This window comes from Madurella fahalii (genome assembly GCF_045866475.1).
Source record: "Madurella fahalii IFM 68171 DNA, scaffold_5, whole genome shotgun sequence".
Classification (NCBI taxonomy): Eukaryota; Fungi; Ascomycota; class Sordariomycetes; order Sordariales; genus Madurella; species Madurella fahalii.
In genome coordinates, this window is record NW_027263975.1 from 1,057,576 (window position 1) to 1,077,828 (window position 20,253).

At 55.3% G+C, this 20,253-nt stretch overlaps 7 protein-coding genes across 7 annotated transcripts; 1 reads left to right on the plus strand and 6 right to left on the minus strand.

Moving 5' to 3' along the window:
* Positions 1-601: 601 nt before the first annotated feature.
* Positions 602-2,763, minus strand: MFIFM68171_08874 (uncharacterized protein; the record flags this gene model as incomplete). Its single annotated transcript, XM_071064293.1, has 3 exons — positions 602-1,397; positions 1,477-2,271; positions 2,345-2,763. The coding sequence occupies 3 exons, from the start codon at positions 2,761-2,763 to the stop codon at positions 602-604; spliced, it is 2,010 nt and encodes a 669-aa protein (XP_070920394.1).
* A 1,056-nt stretch (positions 2,764-3,819) lies between these two features.
* MFIFM68171_08875 (uncharacterized protein) lies at positions 3,820-4,341 on the minus strand (the record flags this gene model as incomplete). Its single annotated transcript, XM_071064294.1, has 1 exon — positions 3,820-4,341. The coding sequence occupies one exon, from the start codon at positions 4,339-4,341 to the stop codon at positions 3,820-3,822; it is 522 nt and encodes a 173-aa protein (XP_070920395.1).
* A 1,112-nt stretch (positions 4,342-5,453) lies between these two features.
* MFIFM68171_08876 (uncharacterized protein) lies at positions 5,454-5,762 on the minus strand (the record flags this gene model as incomplete). The annotated part of the gene is made up of 1 exon (XM_071064295.1): positions 5,454-5,762. The coding sequence occupies one exon, from the start codon at positions 5,760-5,762 to the stop codon at positions 5,454-5,456; it is 309 nt and encodes a 102-aa protein (XP_070920396.1).
* Positions 5,763-8,190: 2,428 nt separating this feature from the next.
* MFIFM68171_08877 (uncharacterized protein) lies at positions 8,191-9,020 on the minus strand (the record flags this gene model as incomplete). Its single annotated transcript, XM_071064296.1, has 2 exons — positions 8,191-8,650; positions 8,824-9,020. The coding sequence occupies 2 exons, from the start codon at positions 9,018-9,020 to the stop codon at positions 8,191-8,193; spliced, it is 657 nt and encodes a 218-aa protein (XP_070920397.1).
* A 704-nt stretch (positions 9,021-9,724) lies between these two features.
* GLN4_2 (Glutaminyl-tRNA synthetase) lies at positions 9,725-11,947 on the minus strand (the record flags this gene model as incomplete). Its single annotated transcript, XM_071064297.1, has 6 exons — positions 9,725-9,805; positions 9,860-10,839; positions 10,893-11,004; positions 11,055-11,215; positions 11,270-11,460; positions 11,517-11,947. 6 exons carry the CDS (start codon positions 11,945-11,947, stop codon positions 9,725-9,727), a joined length of 1,956 nt encoding a protein of 651 aa, XP_070920398.1.
* A 1,072-nt stretch (positions 11,948-13,019) lies between these two features.
* MFIFM68171_08879 (ADP-ribose 1''-phosphate phosphatase) lies at positions 13,020-13,962 on the plus strand (the record flags this gene model as incomplete). Its single annotated transcript, XM_071064298.1, has 2 exons — positions 13,020-13,669; positions 13,761-13,962. 2 exons carry the CDS (start codon positions 13,020-13,022, stop codon positions 13,960-13,962), a joined length of 852 nt encoding a protein of 283 aa, XP_070920399.1.
* Positions 13,963-14,708: 746 nt separating this feature from the next.
* On the minus strand, positions 14,709-18,234 carry TEF3 (translational elongation factor EF-1 alpha; the record flags this gene model as incomplete). The annotated part of the gene is made up of 3 exons (XM_071064299.1): positions 14,709-14,732; positions 14,797-17,785; positions 18,071-18,234. The coding sequence occupies 3 exons, from the start codon at positions 18,232-18,234 to the stop codon at positions 14,709-14,711; spliced, it is 3,177 nt and encodes a 1,058-aa protein (XP_070920400.1).
* Between the last annotated feature and the right edge of the window lie 2,019 nt (positions 18,235-20,253).

Genomic DNA, 20,253 nt, shown 5'->3' on the forward strand with positions numbered 1-20,253 from the left:
GCACTTGCAGCTGTCAGGGGAATGGCAGTGTTCATTGCTGCTCGCACAGCTTCTTTAGTAGAAGGCTTCGCATAAAATTGACGGTATCGGGTCCAGGTTCTTTGCGTAGCCTTGTCATGACGGCTATTCGAGTCGCTTCATTAAAGTCAAAAGGCAAATTGGTTGCGGGCTAGTGGTTAATTATGCTAAACCTCGCAAGCTCTGCGGCAGCCGTGTCGAGAAGCTCCATCAATGACCGCACCGCTGCGCGCGCCTATTGTCGGTGCCCTCCCCAACTCAGCCGCCGCTCAAAGGCAGTCTCGAAAAAGACCTTGGCCGAACGCATGAGGTCTGGTTTACTTCTGATGTCTAAAGTGAGTGAGGCGTCTTGCCCGGGAGGTGCTGATTGCTGAACGGACATGGTGAAGGGATTCCATAGTGTGTTGTACATGCCCTCCTCAACCTCTCGAGGAATAATTACACAATTACATGATAGCAAGACCGCTCTTGACTTTGACGTGTTCCCGAGACATTGGCGCCCAATGCTCCTACCAGGGAGAAAAAGGCACCGGGCCGTCTAAGAGAGATCGCTCAATTACCTTGGGTATTCTATGGCTCAAAATCAAATATATGCTACTCCCTCTTGCAGAGGTTCGACCACGCCGTTTGAAAATGAACAATGCCCCTTCTCATCTCCCTCAAAGTGTATCGCCCCCCATTGGAGCGGTTCTTTCCATGCGTGCTCGTCGTAGGGTATTTGGTGGCACGCTGCTGAAATGGCTGCGCTGCAGCTCTCCGCGACGGGCATAGTCGAAGAGCGCAACCGTCGAAATCCAGACGCAACCAGAAAGATTATCATTACCCCCCCGACAATGATGACGCTGACCAGACCAGCCGGCGACCACCCACAAGTGGTGGTGTTGGTCATATTGGCACTAACCCAGCTCTCCGAATCCTCCACGGCCGGGCTTTCATAAATTTCGAGGAACACCAAAAAGATACTCTGCGAGATGAGCCAGTGCAAGAGGCCCGAGAAGATGAGGAGTGGAATCGAGTACCGGTACGGCAGCTGGAGAAAGTAAGTGGAGCGCTGCGCACCAGCCGGGCGCGACGCTGAGACGCGGAGACCCTTGCGCTTCTTCGCGTAACCATCCCACTCGGTGCCGAGCGAGATGGCGGTGAAGAGGCCGTTGTAGGCGAAGTACAACACTGACATCACGGCCTGCGGGCAGTTAGCTAACACCACGTTGCTCAGCAGGAACGTCCAGCCACTCCCTACGGATGGGCCCCGAAGGAGGGTCTTGCTGTTCAGAGCGCCCAACCCCAACCCCATCACGGCTGCCGCGTCTCGTGCCCCATCTATAGACTCCAACCCATGGCCCAGGAGTCCCAAGCATGAGATTAGGGCACCCGAAAATCTGAAGGAGTGGTTCGGACCATGTCAGCTCTTGGAACCCACGCGTCGAATCTGGCTAGGGGCTCTGGGGAGTTTCTTACAGAAATAGACAAAAGAACCATCGCCCCGTGCTAACTGTTGCAAACTTTCTTCGACGTCTGAATTCAGGCAACAAACGGCGCGACTCTTGCCAACTTCCCACGCTCTTCACTATGTCGTTCTTCGAGGTCAGACCCAGGCGTCGGGTCGACTCATCCGGGACGCGCATAAAAGAAGCCAGAGCGTCACCGAGAGTCAGAAGCGGCTCGGTGTCGGGCCTCAGCGCCGCGAACAGTATCAGAAGCGCCTTGAGCAGGTTCAGCATGGTCACAAGCCAGCATAGCGTGGGGCTGAACAGCAGCTTGCAGCGTTCGGCTGTCGGCAAGCTAAAACACTCCTTGACCGGGCTGCCGAATGGGGCCCAGCTTCCCAGATCCGCTTTCAACCCCGGAATCAAGTCCTCGCAGGGCGTTCCCGATTGATACGGGACTCTATAGTCTGTACAGATCCATTCGTACGCCTGGGACCGGCCACATCCATATGAACTCCAGTCATAGCCCACCCGTGACTCGCGGTCCCACTCGTAGGGGCTGCTCTCTGGCAGGTCGGTACCGTAGTGGACGAGTAACAAGTCGCCGCGGGATGACTGGAAATTAGAAGCGTACGCCTCGAAGCAGGCATCCCTATCCAGCCGTTCGAGACGGCCGTCGAGTGCGCCTCGGTACATCGCTTCCATGCTGCTGGTCTGCAAATACAGCGGCAGTGCCGTCCGGTTCCCGGTCGTCAGAAACGCTTCGTTGACGACAGAAACCGCATAGTTGTTACAGGAGATGGACGTGAACACGGCCGAGTTGTAGCTACCCAGGGTAAGTACTAGAACTTTGCTCGCGTGACTCGGGTGACCCTGGCCGGGACATTTGGTGTGCTTACAAGAGGTGCAGAGGCAGTGAGGAGAGCGACAGGAGAACCCAAATGACCACATTCCCCCAGGAAACGGCCGTCAAGAGATTTCGCAAACTGGGCACCCCGATGTCGACCCATCGGAACCTCCGGTGAGCCTTGTCGATCTGGCCACGCGTCGGGGCGGACAGGAACTGCATGCAGTAATTGCTGCCGGCGAGGAGGATGGTGCTGATGGCGTTGATGGCTACGTGGATGCCCGTGTTGATGTTCTTTACTGCCGAGCAAGAGTACTGGTCCGAGAGGATGCCGACGCCATCCTGTATGTTGCTCCCGGGCCGGGTCACTGCCCAGATGGTGAAGCTGAGATTTGCAATGAACGAGGCAAAGGAGGCGGCGCAGAACCAGAGGGCCGCTTTCCGCCATCGCGGCCGGCGGGAGAGGGCCATGGTGGAACTACACTGTCATGGAGACGGCATACTTAGGAATCAAAGGGAGGCACGCCGAGGTGAAGCAAGCCGTCGAAACCTTTCTTTTATTATGATCCAAGTTGGCATTGATTGCGCCCCCGGAAGGAGGATCTGCATATGGATTTCATGCTGTGCCTGGCAGTGACCCGGGAGCTGGCCTGGTGCTGCGCCGCCTGCGCACTTCGGATTTCAGGACCAATGAGGATACAAGGCGATGAAAGAGTCCGAGACCGGGTGTAACGTGAGGTTTTCAGTTGTTCTATTGTGGGGCAACACGATGGGTCATCGGCGCGTAGCGCTACACATACAGAAGGCACATAATGCGCAGTACCTAACGTAATTGGGTACCCTAACTGTTTGGCGGCGGTGCACCAGAGTGACCCCCTTTCAATTTTAGCCACTTGCATGTTTTGCAACGGCGGCCCGCTGCACGTTTGCCACGTTTTATTTCGAGTGCCTTGAGGTACGTGCCTAGCAGCATGCAGCGGGGACTGCCTTTTAGTTGTACAATATTGTTATATACGGTATTCAACGCTGAGAGCCATGCAGGTTAAGCGCTCTGCCTCCAGGCTCCTCTCATCATACCCTTCCCTATGATCCACCTATCACCTCTCCGTCACCTCCTCCGGCGCCGGCAAGCCATATTTCCTGTACAGAGCCATCAGCTCCGCCCCCTGCCCCGCCATGCCTCCCGTTCCATCCCATCTCTCTCCCCCACCAACCCCGGATCACGGTCAACCATTCCCGGCCTTGTACCCGTGTCGGCTCCTATACATGCTACCCTCGACCATACCACATCCACCACCTGCAATTTCGGTGTATACTTCTGTCTTATTCGTCGTGTTAGGGTTAGGGTTATGTATATGAGTGTACGGGCCACCCGTCTTCGCAAGCCTTGAGTCCAACTCGGGCCTTCCTCAGCCATTCCCGTAGTTTCTTAACCGCAAAAAGATCGTGTTTCTGAGCAGAATGAGTAAATATCTTCTCCATTCCATCAGGCGTTCCAGCGGCGATTACTATGCACTTCCCGAACGGCTAACAGGATCCAAAGGCAAGGAGCACCAGCACTCCTTGTTTGTTTATCATGATGTTCTCCTGTCCGGATTGATCTCGTCGTGGGCTACGGTGAGCTACCGCTGACTCGGGCTTCTGCATGAGCTCGTCCTTGTCCACGTTGAAGCCATGCTTGAGGTCTTCCAGCAGGTTGTGCTTGTGCTTGGTCCAAGACAAGCCCTGTAATGAGTCCGCCCTTGGCCCGGACTCCATGGTAGCCAATGATATTCTGGTGGGGCTTTTGCGGATCTTCTCCATTATGACGGCTTCGTTGAGTAAGAACCGAGGCAGGATGTTCTCGCGTTGAACGATTTCGCACATGGATAACGTTGACCGTTTCGTGGAGTGTTCGCTATTGCCATCATCAGGGGCTACCATGGTCAGTTCTACATCCTTCTGCAGCTCGGGATAGAGTTCTTCGTCAGCACGGACTTGTACTCGTCCACTGTGGTGTTCGTTTCGCCTTGGGCAGATGGCCGAAGACGGCGACTGCATTATGATCATTGATCAAGGATGTAGAACATGGTGTACTCGACGGCCCCGGTGTCGGGATCCATTGACTCCATGATTGCATCCAGGTCCATCGCGTCTGCGATCTCTGGTTTCATATCCGTTTGACTCGGGAGAAATCGCAGTCGCAATAGCGTGCGCTGTCATAGGAGCAGAAGGAAAACGTATTCGGCGAGCTAATCGATGTCTGAGTGGATGGGTTTGATCTTGTCCCCGTCAGCTGGTCTGAGGTCGTTGCAAACAAACTCGACCCTCATAGAATCATAGTACCTAAGGTAGTCTCGGACGCAGTCTCGCCTAGGGAAGCAGTTGAACGAGTCCTTCTATTAATATCATTATCCTACAGGATGCCGCAGACCGGGTCTCTCTTTCAAAGAGCGTGAATGGGTCTGGCGCAGGAATCACATAGTGGCAGGTGCACGGGCATACGAGACAGGGTAGTTGGTCAGGAAAGGTGTGCCAGGCGTTGCGGCAGGGCGTCCAGCGCGCGGTGAGTGGGGAGTAGCGCGCGTTCGACCAAAGGCGTCGGATGGGGGGGGGGGGGGGGGGGGGGGTTGAAGGCTGTGCGGAGGTAGGTGTTGTTGTGGAGAGGGCAGTCGTGTCAGCTGAGGTGGTTGTGTTTGTCAGTTAGTGTAGGATAGCTGTGTTTCGAAGTAATTAGGGTACGGGAGGTTATGGCGGCATGCATGTTATGAAAGAGTAAGTAAGATGCTTTGGCCATGTCCGTGGAGGTTGGAGAAAGATATAGCGGAAGCATAGTAGGGCTTTGAGTATATGTGGTTGAGGCAACCTTCCGCACATCAAAAGTTGACGACACACTTTGGATCGACGTAACACGGCGAGTGCCAGACTCCGCGGAATGGGGCGGTACCGACATGAAACTTGCATCTGACGCACCATGATATGGGCGTCTCTATCCGTGCGCGGTGGATAGGCTATCAAACAGAAATACATGGCCACGTATTGTTTTTGGTCGCGGTGATGATTGTGCACAGAATCACTTTGAGGCAACGCTGCATATGACAGCCAATCAAAGCCGAGATAGTGATTTAAACAGCTCCTAGCTACCATTGGCTGACCACTATCGCCTCCAACTGGATCCTGAGTTAGATCTCCAGGAACCTGTCTGCTACAATCTGGATTTCGTGCCTCACCCTGAGTTCGTCCTCTTCAAAGTCAAAGGGCAGCCAGGCAAGCCCTGGCCAACTCATGTAGAGGTCGACGGGCTGCAAACTCATGTGATGACGCTGCATGTGATATAAGAGTTTGGTACTCCACTCGATTTCGTACTTGTCTACGGCATCCTGGGCACGTCGGACGACGTCTACTTCGATAGATCTCAGCGCCGCGTTGAAGGTGTCATTCACCTGCGCCACAGCCAGAGATCCCTTGTTGGCCTTTTCATTTAGCTTCATAAAAATAGCAGTGCGCTCGTCGTTTGTGAGTTCTACGCGTCGTTTAAAGTTGAATACGCAACCCGGGCATCTGACGGGACATGTCAGCTCCTCCTTTGGGTCGCTGGATTCATAGCGGGCTGCACAGGGCGCTAAACCCTCATTTGCTCGTCTTTTGCCCTCGGCACAATACCTGACGGGCAAGACAGCATACATCAAGCCCTTTATTGAGACGGTTGTTTTTCTTGCTTCCGGGCCATAGCAACCTTCTTCACCACCATCGGCACACGTATACCGAATACTGGGATAAAAACACATTTCTCGCCGGCTCTTTCCAGTGTAGTGCTTGAGACGGGCTACCTTGTTCTACAGGGCTATCTTTGGAATACGCTGTCTATTTGGAGGTGAGTGGTTGGTGGTGCTGGGGCGGGGGCTAGAGTGCAGCTCCTTTTATAGCTCACGGGCTCTAGGTGTGCTTGCCTTGATCATTCCACGTAGGCTGCACGGAGCTGACAGCGCGATCACAATAGCACCGGAGATACCCTTGGGTACTAGTTGTAACTGCTGATTACATTGAATTTTCCTCCCAACTGCCCTCATCCTTAATCCCCTATGCGATCACTCTACGGAATCCTAGCGCACCAAACAGCACCGCAGCCCTGCACTGAATACGCAGAGTATTTCCCACCCAGGGATCCGGGTGCACACCCCAAAATGAGATCGAACTGGCTCGGTCAAGACCAAATTACTTATTTGCTCCGGTGGGAAATTGGGCCCCAACCCCGATCAACAGGTGGTTTGGATCAAGTGGCAATGGTACCACGATCCACTCCAAGTCCGAGTTCGAGCCCGACTGTGCCCCCCCTGCATTACCATTGCCAAAGTTCAAAGGATCTGGCGCCGTCCCGTCCCCACGGGGCTGGGAAGCAAACTCAACGCCGAAGTTGTCGGAATGACTTCCGCATGTAGCCCTGCCAGAACCGCCACTGGTAGTTGTCGTAACACCTGCTCTCTCTGCGGATGGAGAGGGCAAGGTGATAGTGGTGTTTAAAGCAGAAGAGCGATTGGCTGGAGTAGGGCACAAGCTGTGTTGCCGTGTTCGAGGGCGAATGTTCATGTCTGACATGGCTATGGAAGGGTTGGGTTTCATTGGCGAGCTGGGGCGGGAGTAATTAGATCAAACTTGGTTCTTGGGCAGCCGGCGTCGCGCCAGCCCGAGGTTTTGATGAGAAAGCTTGAGAAACTGGGGGACCGGTGTTAAGATAGAACGGTTTACAGTCGGTTTTTTATAGTAATTAATGAGTAGTCTAGCCGGAGAGTGAGCGGTCAAGGGGAAAAGAAAACCAAAAAAAATAAAAAAGTGACCATCACCCATGTGAACACTCAAAAGTACTCCTAGTGCTAATCCAAGGCGAGATACCGTGCCTCCTGCGCCATTCAATCCAGCGGCTAATTCAACATCTGAATAAGAAATGAGGCGGCCGTGCTATTCATCGCGTGGCCAGGACGCTCTGACTGGGATCACATATTATTGCCTGACAAGGCGAAAGAACACCTCCGGCTCGGAGCAAGCACTGGTGCAGAAACTAGAATCGGTGTTCAAACTCCTGACCGCTCCTGTAATTTAGCCCTGCCAGGGAATTGGACTGGCTAACCGTAACTGGTGGATTTGTGCGTGTTTCTGACCCGGTTTGTTGGGAATGTCGGCGCACATGATCGGCTCTGTGGTGACCAACCGCTGCAGTCATGATCGAAGTGCAAGTGTAGTGACTTACTTGGTTCGTTCTATCCGGTCTTTGCTGCCCAACGTCCGCTGTTGTCCCTAACCTGCAGTTCCGCTGCTCTAGTTGATTGGAACGCGGAAAGGTTTCCACTTGCAGAATGGTGCGTGGCGTCCCAGGGGACGAGGTTGACCGCTTTCCGACTAGCTCAGACGATGCACCGGGTTCGGGTTACACGATGGCACAAGGCTAACCATACTTCTTGTCACTCTTTTACTCAAACCATACAACTTGCTCATTCAGTTCCTATAGCGACTACTAATCTAATTAAGTATACCTACCGCAAGTAGCACCACAAGAAAGTGGTTAACAAGGGCTACTCCATTTAGGGAAGATAAACGCGTACAATTGAAAAGCAGGCCGTCTTGGGACATTGCCGCCCGACGGCAGCAGTTGCGAAGCTGAGCTCCATGCCGGCACTTAAGTATCCAGTTAGAGGTCACGGTGGCGCCAAAGAAAAAAAAAAAAAAAAAAAAAAAAAACGGAACGACTGAATTACGCTGGGCGGTGTTACGGAGCGATCGTAATTCATCCCCTGTGGCATCCGACCACTTCTCGACCTTTCCGCACACCCGACTCTTGCTTTTCCGACATGAGCACAGGCGAAAAGATAGCAGCCACGCACTAGGCCCCGGTGTTCCCCCTTCAGTACTTTGCACACCTCCGCCTCAACCATCGTTCACCCTCCCCCGCCTCAGCCCCAACGGCTTCCCCGACTCCCGCTGCATCTTATCGAGCACAAAATGCTGCGCCATGTCCGGAATCAGCCTGTACAGATACTGGTAATGCCCATAATCAAGCTGCCACCTCGGCAAACCAGCAGCAGGCCCTACACTGGCCGGCGTCATCCCCCTTCTCCCATCGAGGGGGAGATGATTCCTCAACCTCACCGACTCCCCCGTCGTATAGAACATCACCTTGGCAAACTCCAATTCATCCCGGAGCACCCCGACCAACCGGGCCCTCTCCCGCTCGTAGTTCCTCCTGATCTGCCCGTTCGCCCTGCGTATGCACCGCCCCACCTCCTCGACAGCCCTATCCCTCGCCGCGCCATCCATATCAAAGAAGAGCATACTGTGCGCGATATTCCGCATCTGGGCGTCCACCCACGCATCCCACTCTGCGAGCCTGCCCAAACAACGTCAGGTCTGTATTTATTTACCTTTTCGGGTGGGGGGTCGGTCTCGGGAAAGCATTTCATGAAGTAATCCGCTTGGCTCCAGAAACAGCCGTGTAAAAGAAAAAAAAAAAAAAAAAAAAAGGAGAGGTGGGGGAGGAAAACAAGGCAGGTTCGGACGTACCACATCTGCTCGCAGCCATCACACATGACCGGGGACGGGGCGCTGTCCAGGATCCGGTTGCGGTATTGGCAGCGGAAGACCTCGCCGTTGTCAGCCAGGACGCCGTGCTCGCAGAGGTCGACAAAGTACTCGACGCGGATGCCGGGGCACTTGTCCGAGCAGGCGCGTCCCTTTTCGATGACGGCGACGAAGCACATGTCTGGGTTATACTCGTAGCAAAGCGGTTTCGAGGGACCGCTTCGAGGCTTTTTTTTTTTTTTTTTTCCCTGTCTATGTTTGATTACTACCACTTGGTAAGTTCATTGCTACTCTATCTGTCAGGCATAAGCAAGAAGTTGCTCTTACAAGGATTCCGAACAGATCAATGCCTGTCAAGTAACTTCAGTTACGTTGAGGAAACAAAGCTCTGCTGGCTTAGGAGGCTGTAAAGGGATGTAGATGTAGTTTCTGGCGAGATGGGAGATTCAGCGAGTAAAGAAGAGTAAATAATAGAAAAAGGCAAGAGACAGCGAGCACCGGAGCGTACTGTGACCCCTTGTATCAGCTTGTGTGATGGTGGCCAGGTTGTCCAGCAGCGTGTGGCTAACAAACTCACGCTGGACCACACCACAAGGGAGCGGTCGCCGCCACCAAGGTACCGGGTTACTGTAACGTAAGAACAAGGAGCGGCTCGGATTGGGAGGTTTGGGTAACGGTGCCAGCCAGGCGAGCACGTGTCCAAGCGTCGTGAAATGGCACTGTTTCAAGTTGAAGGGCCGCTGTGTAATTAGAATGCCATCTCTCACACAGGCAATGCTTAAGAGAACGCCAGGACTGACACTTCAAATCTATTGTTGCAGATTACTTCGCTGGCTTAGACAACACCCTTGCGCACCCGGCAGTTGCTTTAGATCCAACCAAATCAGCTCTTCTCCTTGTCTTCCTTCAGCGACACGGTGCGGTTGAGGATAATCTTGTCATCCGTGCTGTCCGAATCCAAAGCCTATAACGCCATTAGTATACCTTCAGCCACGCAGTAATGGTCTCGTTGACTTACAAAATAGGCAACGCGCATCGCCTGGAACCGCACCGATTCTGGGCCACCCTTGCCGAGCTTGTCCTCACCGGCGGCCTCGGGCCAGGGGGCCCGCGCCCTAACTTCATCGAAGCCCGACTCGATCATCGCATCTGGATATACCACCTCGCTCTCGGGATTGATGTCGTTGAGGAAACCTCCTTCGGCACCCGCCGGATTCTCCGACTTGAAGAGTGGGTTATAGATACGCACTTCGCATTTCCGGGAGCCCGACCCCTCTGCAGCGACCCACTGGATGAAGGTCTTAGGCTTCTTCGTCTCGCGGTCAAATACGGCACGGATCTCGGTGACCTTGCCCGTCGCCTCATCCTTGGTGAAGCTGGTAGCTCGGATGGGGAATGGGGCCTGGAGCAGACCGACAGTCTTGCCCGGCGCCAGGCGGAAGTAATCCTTGCTGTCAACTTCGCGAAAATCCGACCGGTCGATATAGACAGTCTTTGTGAACTTGATCTTGTGGTCACCCATTGCAGGATTTTTCGGTGAGAAGGGCACGGTGATCTCTGACCCGTCGAATTCATCGGCATCCTCAATGACTACCGGCACCGGGTCCAGGACAAGCATCAACCTGGGCACTGTCCGTTCGAGGTAGCGCCGAATGGTCTGCTCGAAGCGGGCGATCTGGATAATGCTGTTTGACGTCGTGACACCGAGCTCATTGACGAACTCGAGGATGGCGCCCGGAGGTACACCTCTACGGCGGACCGCGATCAACGTGTAGAGACGTGGATCATCCCATCCTCGGACGATCTTCTTGTCCACCAACTCCTTCAGCTTGCGCTTGGAGAGCACGGTGCCTGAGACACTGAGGCGGCCGTACTCCCTTTGCATGGGCTGGAACTCTACGAGCTGCTTGTTTAACCACTCGTAGGACGTCCTGCTGAGGAAGAACTCGGTAGTGCACAGCGAATGAGTGATGCCTTCGAAGCTATCGCACAAGCAGTCTGTACCCAAGGTTAACAAGCAAACCCATTTTCCCTCGGCGGAGAACACGTACGAGTAAAGTCGTAGGAAGGGTAAATCTTCCAGGTGGAGCCGGTTCGGTGATGCGGCTTGTCCAGCACACGGTAAGCCGCGAGATCCCACATTTGGGGGTTGCCGTCAGTTATCTGGCTGCGTTAGTTTGTGGACTGTACAGCACGCGGCTTGGTTTGCATACGTCCTGTTTCATGCGCAAGAAGGCCTCTCTAGGCTTGTACTTCCCGTCGCGCATATCCCGGAACTTTTGCAGGTTCTCGTCAACCGACTGCTCGGCGTGCTTGCACCGGTAGCGAGGGCTGGTTCCTTTTTCACCTCCGCGCTGAAGTTTTATTTCCTCGTCTACGGGTCGTCAGCGTCGACAGAGCAATCACTTGGTCTAAGCGACCGACATACCACCACAATGACAGACGTAGGCTTTTTCGAGCGTGATGAGCTTCTCGGCCAGATCATAGAGCTTGCCAAAGTGGTCGCTCGAGTACGTGATCTTGTAGGGCTCAAATCCAAGCCAGCGTACCATTTCTTCGATGGCAGTGAAGTAGATCTCTTCTTCGGCCTCGGGGTTGGTGTCGTCGAACCTCAAGTAGCTGTGCGATAACGGTTAAATCTTGTCATGTCGGTCCGTCGCCGGGAGATCACGTACCACTTTCCGCCGTGGTATCTAGCAAAGCCAAAGTTCACCGCGATTGCTTTGGCGTGTCCAATATGGAGGAAGCCATTCGGCTCGGGCGGAAATCGTGTAAACACAGTCTTCTCGGGGCGCTCGTTGTAGACGTCATTGAGGAAGCCCTGCTTGAACATGGCATCCGTATCGATGGGCGCCTCTTCCGTCTTCTCCTTGGGTTTCTTTGGGGCCGCGCCGTCCTGGGCAGTCTTGAGCGCTGCGGGGACGTCCTTCGAGTCTTTGTTTTTCTCCTTCAGCGCTTTCTTCGCACGCTTCGCCAAGCGCTTCTTCAGCTCTCCCTTGGAAACCCATTCGCCAGTCTCCTCATCAAGCTGGAGCTTTGCTCCATTCTCAGCCGGGGCCTCGCCGAGCTGCAGCTTGGCAGCGGCATCGGCTACGGCGTCCTCCATTATGTTTGGTTGACTGTATCCAATTGCAAAGGGATCTATTTTCGAGGTCAAGTGCTGAGAGGGTTCACTGATGAGTCGTCGTTCGAGGGGGGAAATCGTCGTTTAAACGGGTGCTCAGTGTCCTTATCTCGAAGAGATAGACCGCAGCGGATAAAAGCCAGTACAGGCGTTGTCAATCGGGGAGTTGGTGTTCCGGTGAGTCAGTCGATTCCTTTTGTCTGGAAATTGTTTGGAGGGGCACAAGAGGAGGGGCGGCCCACTCGACAGGGGTTTATCAAATCCCAGATTAGCAACCCTGATAATCTGACTGTCTCTAACCGTATCCAACTGCACCCACATGCCTACTTACAGCGTGCCTTGCCTGCTAAATCGTCTCTTTTTGGTGTTTTTGCTCTGCTCCTTCGTTATCGTCCCTCGTTTTTCCTTTCATTCTTCCTTCCACAGCGCCTCTTCTTCTTTTTTTTTTTTTTTGTTCTCCCTAATACTTATCCTTACCGTTTCTGTTTTCCTCTTCTTCAGCAGGATGACGCCACATACGGTCATACTATCCTGCAAGACAGTTGATTTATCCGGCTCGCAGTAACGATAAGATAAGAGTCCATGGCGGGGTTCTGAGCGGAAGCTCATGCCGGGACAAGATAACTGGAGGCTGTTCTTGGGTAAGAACACTCTACTTATTAGTCCATTGTTCTTACGTTGCGTTGCTGGCCCCCGTAGCAACCGCAACTGGGAGCGGTAGACTGAGTGTTATTTAGCAAGGCAGCAGTCAAACCAAGGCTCGGGCACTGTAGCTAATCACAGAGTTAGCCGGGACCTTTTACCCCGCCATTCCTCAGCTCGCTCAACTCTTGTTCCAGCCTCGCGATTCTTCAAGTTTCTCGTTGTAATCGCTCGACCAACTCTTTTGCCTGCGGCCGGCTATATGACCTCACCGCAATAAATCCACTATCCCCTCCTTTGGAACCCCACAAGTCGCACGCGATCAACACGGGACTAGCTTCGCTTTCCTCCCTCGGAACATACCCGACACCAACGGATTAAGCAGCGGCATTTAACCAACAAAAAAGCAAGGATGACGGTCATCGCCGCCTCCGACATCCCCTCCCTCTCCCTCCTCTACAAGCTCCGCAAGCTCCTCCCGGCGCCGGCCAACGCCCGCCTCCCGAGGACGCTCTTTGGCCCCTCCACCCTGCCGGCGCCTTCCAAATCGCTCAACGACCGCGTCGCGCTCATCCGGTGCGACATCACGACGCTGGGGGTGGACGCGATCGTCAACGCGGCGAACCGGTCGCTCCTCGGGGGCGGCGGCGTCGACGGGGCGATCCACCGCGCCGCGGGGCCGGGCCTCCTGGCCGAGTGCCACACGCTGCAGGGGTGCGCGACGGGCTCCGCCGAGATCACGGGCGCCTACCGCCTGCCCTGCAGCCGCGTCATCCACGCCGTGGGGCCCGTCTACAACCCGCTGTACCCGGAGCGGTGCGAGCGGCTGCTCGACGGCTGCTACACGCGCAGCCTGCAGCTAGCGGCGGCCAACGGGTGCCGGAGCGTCGCCTTCAGCGCCATCAGCACGGGGATCTACGGGTATCCCAGCAGGGAGGCGGCCCCGGTGGCGTTGAGCGCTATGAGGAACTTCCTGACGGGGCCCGAGGGCGATAAGATTGACAAGTTGGTGATTGTCACGTTTGAGAGGAAGGATGTGGATGCGTATAATGAGTTTATTCCGTATGTTTCTTTCTTTCTTTCTTTCTTTTCTCTCTCTATCTCTCCGCCTCGTTGGCCATTCTGGAGAGCGTTTACTGACAGCTTTCCCCAGGCAGTACTTTCCCCCTGTCGCTGAGGGCGAGACCACGACGGAGACTGCCGCCACCAGAGACGCGGAAAAGCAAGAGACGGACGCGGAGCTCGAGGCCGAGGCCGAGGCTGTCGCTAGCGAGCTACCGAGCCCCCCAACATCTGACCCGTCTGATGCCGGCCACGCCGGTAAGAAGCAGAAACACGAGGATGATCGAGAGTAGGTGGAACAGTTCCGAGGGCTAGTCTCCGATGGGACCAAGAGCTCGTATAGGTTCGGCCTGGCGTTTCGGATTGGGCCGGCGGGTTGGGGACAGCGCTGGCTGGAAAATGATATACCCTCGGCAGGTGTGAGATGTATTTTAATGAAGGCGATTGACGATCCATGACTATATTACAATTGCTAATGAGGCTTTGCCATTCCACCGAGGATGTCCCAATCGCCTGGTATTTATTAACATAGCTCACTCTGCTCCCACGGTTAGCAGCACGGTTAATCAGGGCGTGTTAGAAACTGGAAAAAGAACTTGCGCGTTCTCCCTCGGATTGATCATGAGGAAACGGTGATATTCCGGCAAATGCATCCAATCCGAAAGGAGGTGCAAGTACGATGAGAGCAGACAGCACCAAGTGATATGTCTTGATCTTTGATCTATATTGTCCTCTACCTGAGAGATAACTCGCCGCCCATCCGTATTGGTATGGTTATCCTTCCCTCTAGCCGGCCGATGGAGAATGCAGACCAGCCATCCCAGGGTCTCCAGTCCTGAGACAGCAAAGTCCACCACATTGCCACCCGTAGATACCAACACCAGAGCATCAGAGACATTAAGACCGTTGCAAAGGAAAAAGGAAAACATTAACTCATTGAGGCCAGACCATGCAAACCAGAACCCAGAAAGAAAAGCAGCTTTTTTATATCCCATCGTAACGCTAAAGACATCATAAGAAGATCTCGAGCGCGCGACATTTAGTCGTCCTCGTCGCTGAAAACCTGTTGCCTGAGTTAGCACCTTCGCTTGGAAAAAACCTCAAAGCATAAAATGGGATCAACATACCTCCTCACCGCGCTTCCGGCGGGCCATACGCTCCTTCTTCTTCTTGCGAGCCTCAGAACTGGAAAGCTTGGTCTTCTTCTTGGTCGACACGATCTTGTTGCCCATGGCATCGAACTTCTCCTCCTCATCGTCGTCATCCTGCTTTAAGCGGGGGCCCGAGCCCTGGCCCTGGACCCAGTTGTGGCCAGAGGGAGTCATCTTGCCGTCCATGACAGCCCAAACTTCCTCAGTTAGGTCCTTGGTGAACTCGGCGCTGTGAGTGATGATGATCACACCACCCTCAAACTTCTTGAGCGCCTTCGACAGGGCACCAAGCGAGTCACGGTCGAGATAGTTGGTAGGCTCGTCGAGGACGATCAGGTGAGGGCGCTGCCACGAGCAAGCGGCGAGCACAACCTTGACACGCTGACCACCAGAGAGACCGCGCATGCGCGAGTGAGAAACCAGCTCGGCATCAAGACCAAAGTTGGCGCAGTGAGCCTCGATCTCCTTGCGGACCAGAGGCCGGAACTGACCGGAAGCGAGCGCCTCCTTCATGTCGACCTCGGCAACCAGCTTCTGATGGGAGGCGAGCAGCTCATTACGGGGCAGCCAGGCATTGTCGGCAGTCATCATGGGCACCCAGCGCTCGTTCTTCATGCCGACGTTCTCGCCGAGGGCAAAAGAACACTCGTACTCGTAGCTGTTCTTGAACTTTCTGCGGGAGTGGATGCCAATAACGCGGCGCTGAGTGCCGTCGACCTTGAAGATCTTGTTCATGGCCTCCTCATCGGCGCCGGTGATGACCTTGTTGGCACGGTCCATCGTCTCGCGATCCTCGCCGGTCTGGAAACGCCACTGGATGTACTCGGACGGGGTCGAGTCAAGGTGGTTATCGATGTGTGCGAAAGCGTGCTGCTTGATGTAGGCGATACGGATGTTCTCGTGCTGGTAGATCTCACCGCCAGTGGGGATGAGCTCGCCAGTCAGGACGTTGATGAGAGTGGACTTGCCAGCACCGTTGGGGCCGATGACAGCGATACGCGAACCCAGCGAGCACTGGAAGGTGATGTCCGTGAGCTGCGGCTTCTCGGTGCCCGGGTACTGGAAGCTCATCTTGGTGGCACGCAGGATGGCCTTTGCCTTGGTCTTGACACCTTCGAGGAAACCAGGCTCGGGGAAGCTGAACTCGATATCCGAGGCGCCGAGCTCGTAGTAGGACTTGGCCGAGGGGACACGGCGAACGAACTCCTTGAGATTGCCCTTGTAGCGCTTGAGCTTGAAGCGCTCATAGTGAATAATGTGCTGGCAAACGTTGTCGAGGAACCCGCTGTCGTGAGACACGATGATGGAAGTGCAGGGCGAGTTGATGAGGTACTCCTCGAGCCACTTCACATTCTTGACGTCGAGATGGTTGGTGGGCTCGTCAAGCAGGAGAATATCGGGAGCCTCGAAGACGGCACGGCACAGGGCCAGCTTCATCTTCCAACCACCGGACAGAGCAGTGATCTCGCCCTTGATCATGCCGGGGCTGAAGCCAAACTCGGCAAGGCGCTTCTCGACGTCCTCCTGAGTGGTCTCGACACCAGCCTTGGCAAGCTTCATCATGGTCCAGTCAATGGTAGTCATTTCGGTGTCGGCCGAGTCCAGGTCGTGCTCGACGAAGACAGTCTTGACCTCGCTCTGCTTGGGGAAGCCCTCGACCTGCTCGTTGTTGATGGCGCGCATCAGGGTAGACTTGCCGGAACCGTTCGGGCCGCACAGACCGTAGCGCTGGCCACGCTTGAGACGCAGGCTGGTCTGGTTGAGAAGGATCTTGGCACCATAGGCGAGCGAGAAGGTGCAGTTGCAGAGATCCTCACCCTCATCCTCGTCGTCCTCGGCCTCCTCCTCGTCAGCGATGCCAGGGTTAGCACGCTTGCGGAGGGCGTCAACCACACCCTGTGATTCATCATCGCCAACAACGACGGTGATGTAAGGCTTGACGTTCTCGGCCCAGGTAGACGACTCGGTCTCCTTCTCATCGACGAGCTGGCCAGCGACAGCAGAAGCGTACTCCAGAACAGGAGCGAACTTCTCGAAGGCAGCGGCGTGCTTGCCGGTGAGGATTTCCTTGAGATGACCCATGATGGTGGCGATGTCCCCGTGGTTGCGGACCTCGGGGATCTTGCCGTCAACGACATTGCCGACGCGGGTGAGAGTGTCCAGGGCCTGCTTGGTCTTCTCACGAGCCTCGGGATCAGCGAGGTTGTCGTAGTTCTTCTGCAGACCGGGCATCATCTTGGGCAAGAAGGGCGCGACGATGTTCGGGTCGTCGACGAGCTTGCACATGTTGTCAACAATGACAGCCGACTTGCGCTTGATGGCGGTCTCGCGCTCGGCAAGACCACGGTCGAGCAGAGGGACCATGAGCGCAAGAGTGGGCTCCTGCACCTCCGTGACGAAAGTGGTGGCACCGAGCAAGTGAACCGTCTCCGGGACGTTCTCGGGCTTGGCGATACACTTGATGAGCTCGGGGATGAAGCGCTCGATATCGCGGTTGACAATCAGCTGGCAGACCTTCTCCATGGTCTTGTAGGCACGGTCTTTGACCTCCTTCTTGGTGTCCCACATGGCCTCGGAAACGACCGGGATGAGATCAGGAACACGGAGGGCAGTCTGCGCAGGCGCGGTACGGATGAGGGTGTCGATGAAGTCGAGGGCCGTCATCTTCTCGGGCCACTTCTGAGCGTTCCGCAGAGAATCGATCAGGGCGGGAAGGGTGGCCTTGACGGCGTTGGGGTTGATGGCCTCGGCGATGGCCAGCGCGGCCGCGATGGCAGCATTCTTCACGGCAGTGATCTTGTCACCAGCGCCGGCCAGGACGCTGGGGAGGAGGGCGACGAGGTAGGGCTCGACGCTAGCGGAAACCTCCGAGTGTTGGGCAATGGCCTGGATGGCCACGAGGGCCTTCTCGCGGACGGTGGCATCCTTCTTGTTGGCGAGCTGCTTCTTGAGCGCATCAACGGTCCTGCAGTGACGTTCACATGTCAGCCCCAATTTCTCCAAATTTTGGTGCGCTGCATGAAAATGCGACCGAAAATTTTTCCCGAAAAAACGGTCCCTGACAGAAAAGCCGCATTCTGATTCGACCGCAACGCAGCCTGGCCCAGCCGCTTCCTCTTTGAGCGACAGGTGCGGCTAGAAATGGAACCTCACTGCAGCGCACAAAGCGACTGCGCGACTCACAAAAGGGCGCATCGAGAGAGCGGTCTAAGGGTGGGGGGTTTGTTCGTTTAGCGGGGCATTATCTTACCTGGTGGGGGTATCGAGATCCTCGATGCGGCCGTTGATGAACGAGGCGAGGGCGGCCGAAGCCTCCTTGACGGCATCAGCCTCCTTGGAGATAGTGAGCTTCTGCATGAGCTCGTCAAGGACCTTGACGCTCTTGGCGTTCTCGGCGGCGACCTGGGAAGGCATGTTTGTTGATTCTGTGATTATCGAAATGCTGGAGTCGAAAAAATGAAAGACACGAATCCGATTAGTGTCGCGAGTCCAAGAACAAGGAATCTAATTCCGCCGTCTATCCGGAAATCGAATCTTTTTTGCGCCGTCTATCGGGTATCTCTCTGGCGGGAGCGGCGAGGTTGCGACTGAGCCCGTAGAATTTCGATGGAGGGCCGAAAATCTACTCTATCCTGGCTCTTCCGTGAAGGAAGTCGCAGACGTAAAAGACTGAGTGGAGAGCGTCCTAGAGAGAACGAGATGATCAAGAAATGAAAGGGAAAAGAGGAGGGAGACCTGAAGGAAGAGGCAGAAAAGGGTGGTGGGTGGTGGGCGGCCCAGCACGATATTTAAAGGTTGAGGAGCGCACACACAATGCACAGCCATTCTGGAAACTTTGCCAGGGCAGACCCACAAAAGGGCCCCAACGGAGGGGTAGGCGTCGCCGAAAACTTTTTCACCTTTTCGCCTTCGACACTAGCACCCCGGGCAACCAGGTTTCATCACAAATCCGTCCGTCCTTCAGATCGTTTTCACAGTCCGCCGTCGCTGGCTTGAACCCGTTTCCCATTGATTGGTCTGCATCAAGCCGCTGCCGGCTCAGGGACCCCTGCTTATCCGTGCAGATCCCTGCTTATCGCTTTATCAAATGGCCGGCCCATTCCTGATTTGGCAGCGCGGGAGGGCGGTGAGACGGAACGCTATGCAGAAATTTTTGGTTTCTCAAAAATTTTGGGCTGGAGCCTGGCTCTCCACACGGAATCGCCAACTGCCCCTCAAAACGTCTTTCTGGCCGTTGACAACCTTGTCTTTCGCACGGTCGACCATAGGACGGCAAAGAGTACCTAGATCCTCAAGACAAGGTTTCTTGCTAGCCTTTGTTTCTCTGTGGCAAAACGGAGACGTCCTTTGTGCGCGCCAAAGGGGCCGCTGTTTCTCCCTAGTAATGATCGCGGGGCATCCGAGGCACGGTTACAAGTCCTTGTCGCCAACACTTTAACCACGTTGAGCCACCAAACCTTGATGGTTCTCGAGGTGCTCCACTAGGTCTTCCGTATTGCGCAAACGACACCCGGCGTGCCTTGAAGCTAGCCCGTCTTGCGTTACTTCCGACTGTTTGCGCCGGGGGGAGGCTTGTGCGGAATGCAGTACGCGATTTAAGGTCCAATTCACATCAGCTCCAGACCAGAGCTGCACTTGCAGAAGCAGCAGCTGTAATTTCGGGGATAAGCCCTATCAGAGATTGAGAATCCAAAGCCTTGCTCGCATGTGTGTGAAGTGAGACGGGCTTACCGTGAGACAACAGCGTCAGTCCGAGACACCCGGCTGTCAGCGTCCATGCCGCTCCCAATCTTCATACGCCCCTTCAGCCCCAGGCACGCCGTACTTCGCCACCCGCGGGTAGGGAACTGGAACTTAGGAGTCAGGGCCCGGCGGGGAAGCGCTAACTAGCTTCCAGGCCCTCCGATGGGGCGAACTTTGATGTCTGGGCCGGTTCCGTGTTCGAACCCCGTCAAGCAAGTCATGTCCGGGTTTGGTTCTGCGGCCGGCGTCGACAGCGCAGTGCGAACGCGTGGCGCCGGCCGATGGCCCCCTATCCGCCCTAACATGAATTCCAGGCCACGCGGCGGCAAACGGTTTCGTTTCGATTAACCTTTCAGGCATGCTTTAACTTGGAGCAAACCGAAGCGGTCCCTCTGAACCGGCCTGGAGCTTGCTAGTCGCTCGCCCTCCATGAAGACGGAGCCGGGGCTGCAGCGCTTCTAATATATTTTTGGCTGAGTTGGCTCCTCTGTTGGCACCTTGCCGTCTCTTTGCTGGCGGCCCACGGCATCTCACCGCAATTCTGCAATTTCAGATGCGCTGCATCTAGTGGACGGGGGGGGGGGCTTTGCGCATTGCGACTTTATCAAGTCCCTTCAAGTTGATACGGGCCCTTGTCGCCCTAACCGGCACGTCTCATTCCGCAAACCCTAGCAATTCCGGGGTCCCGTC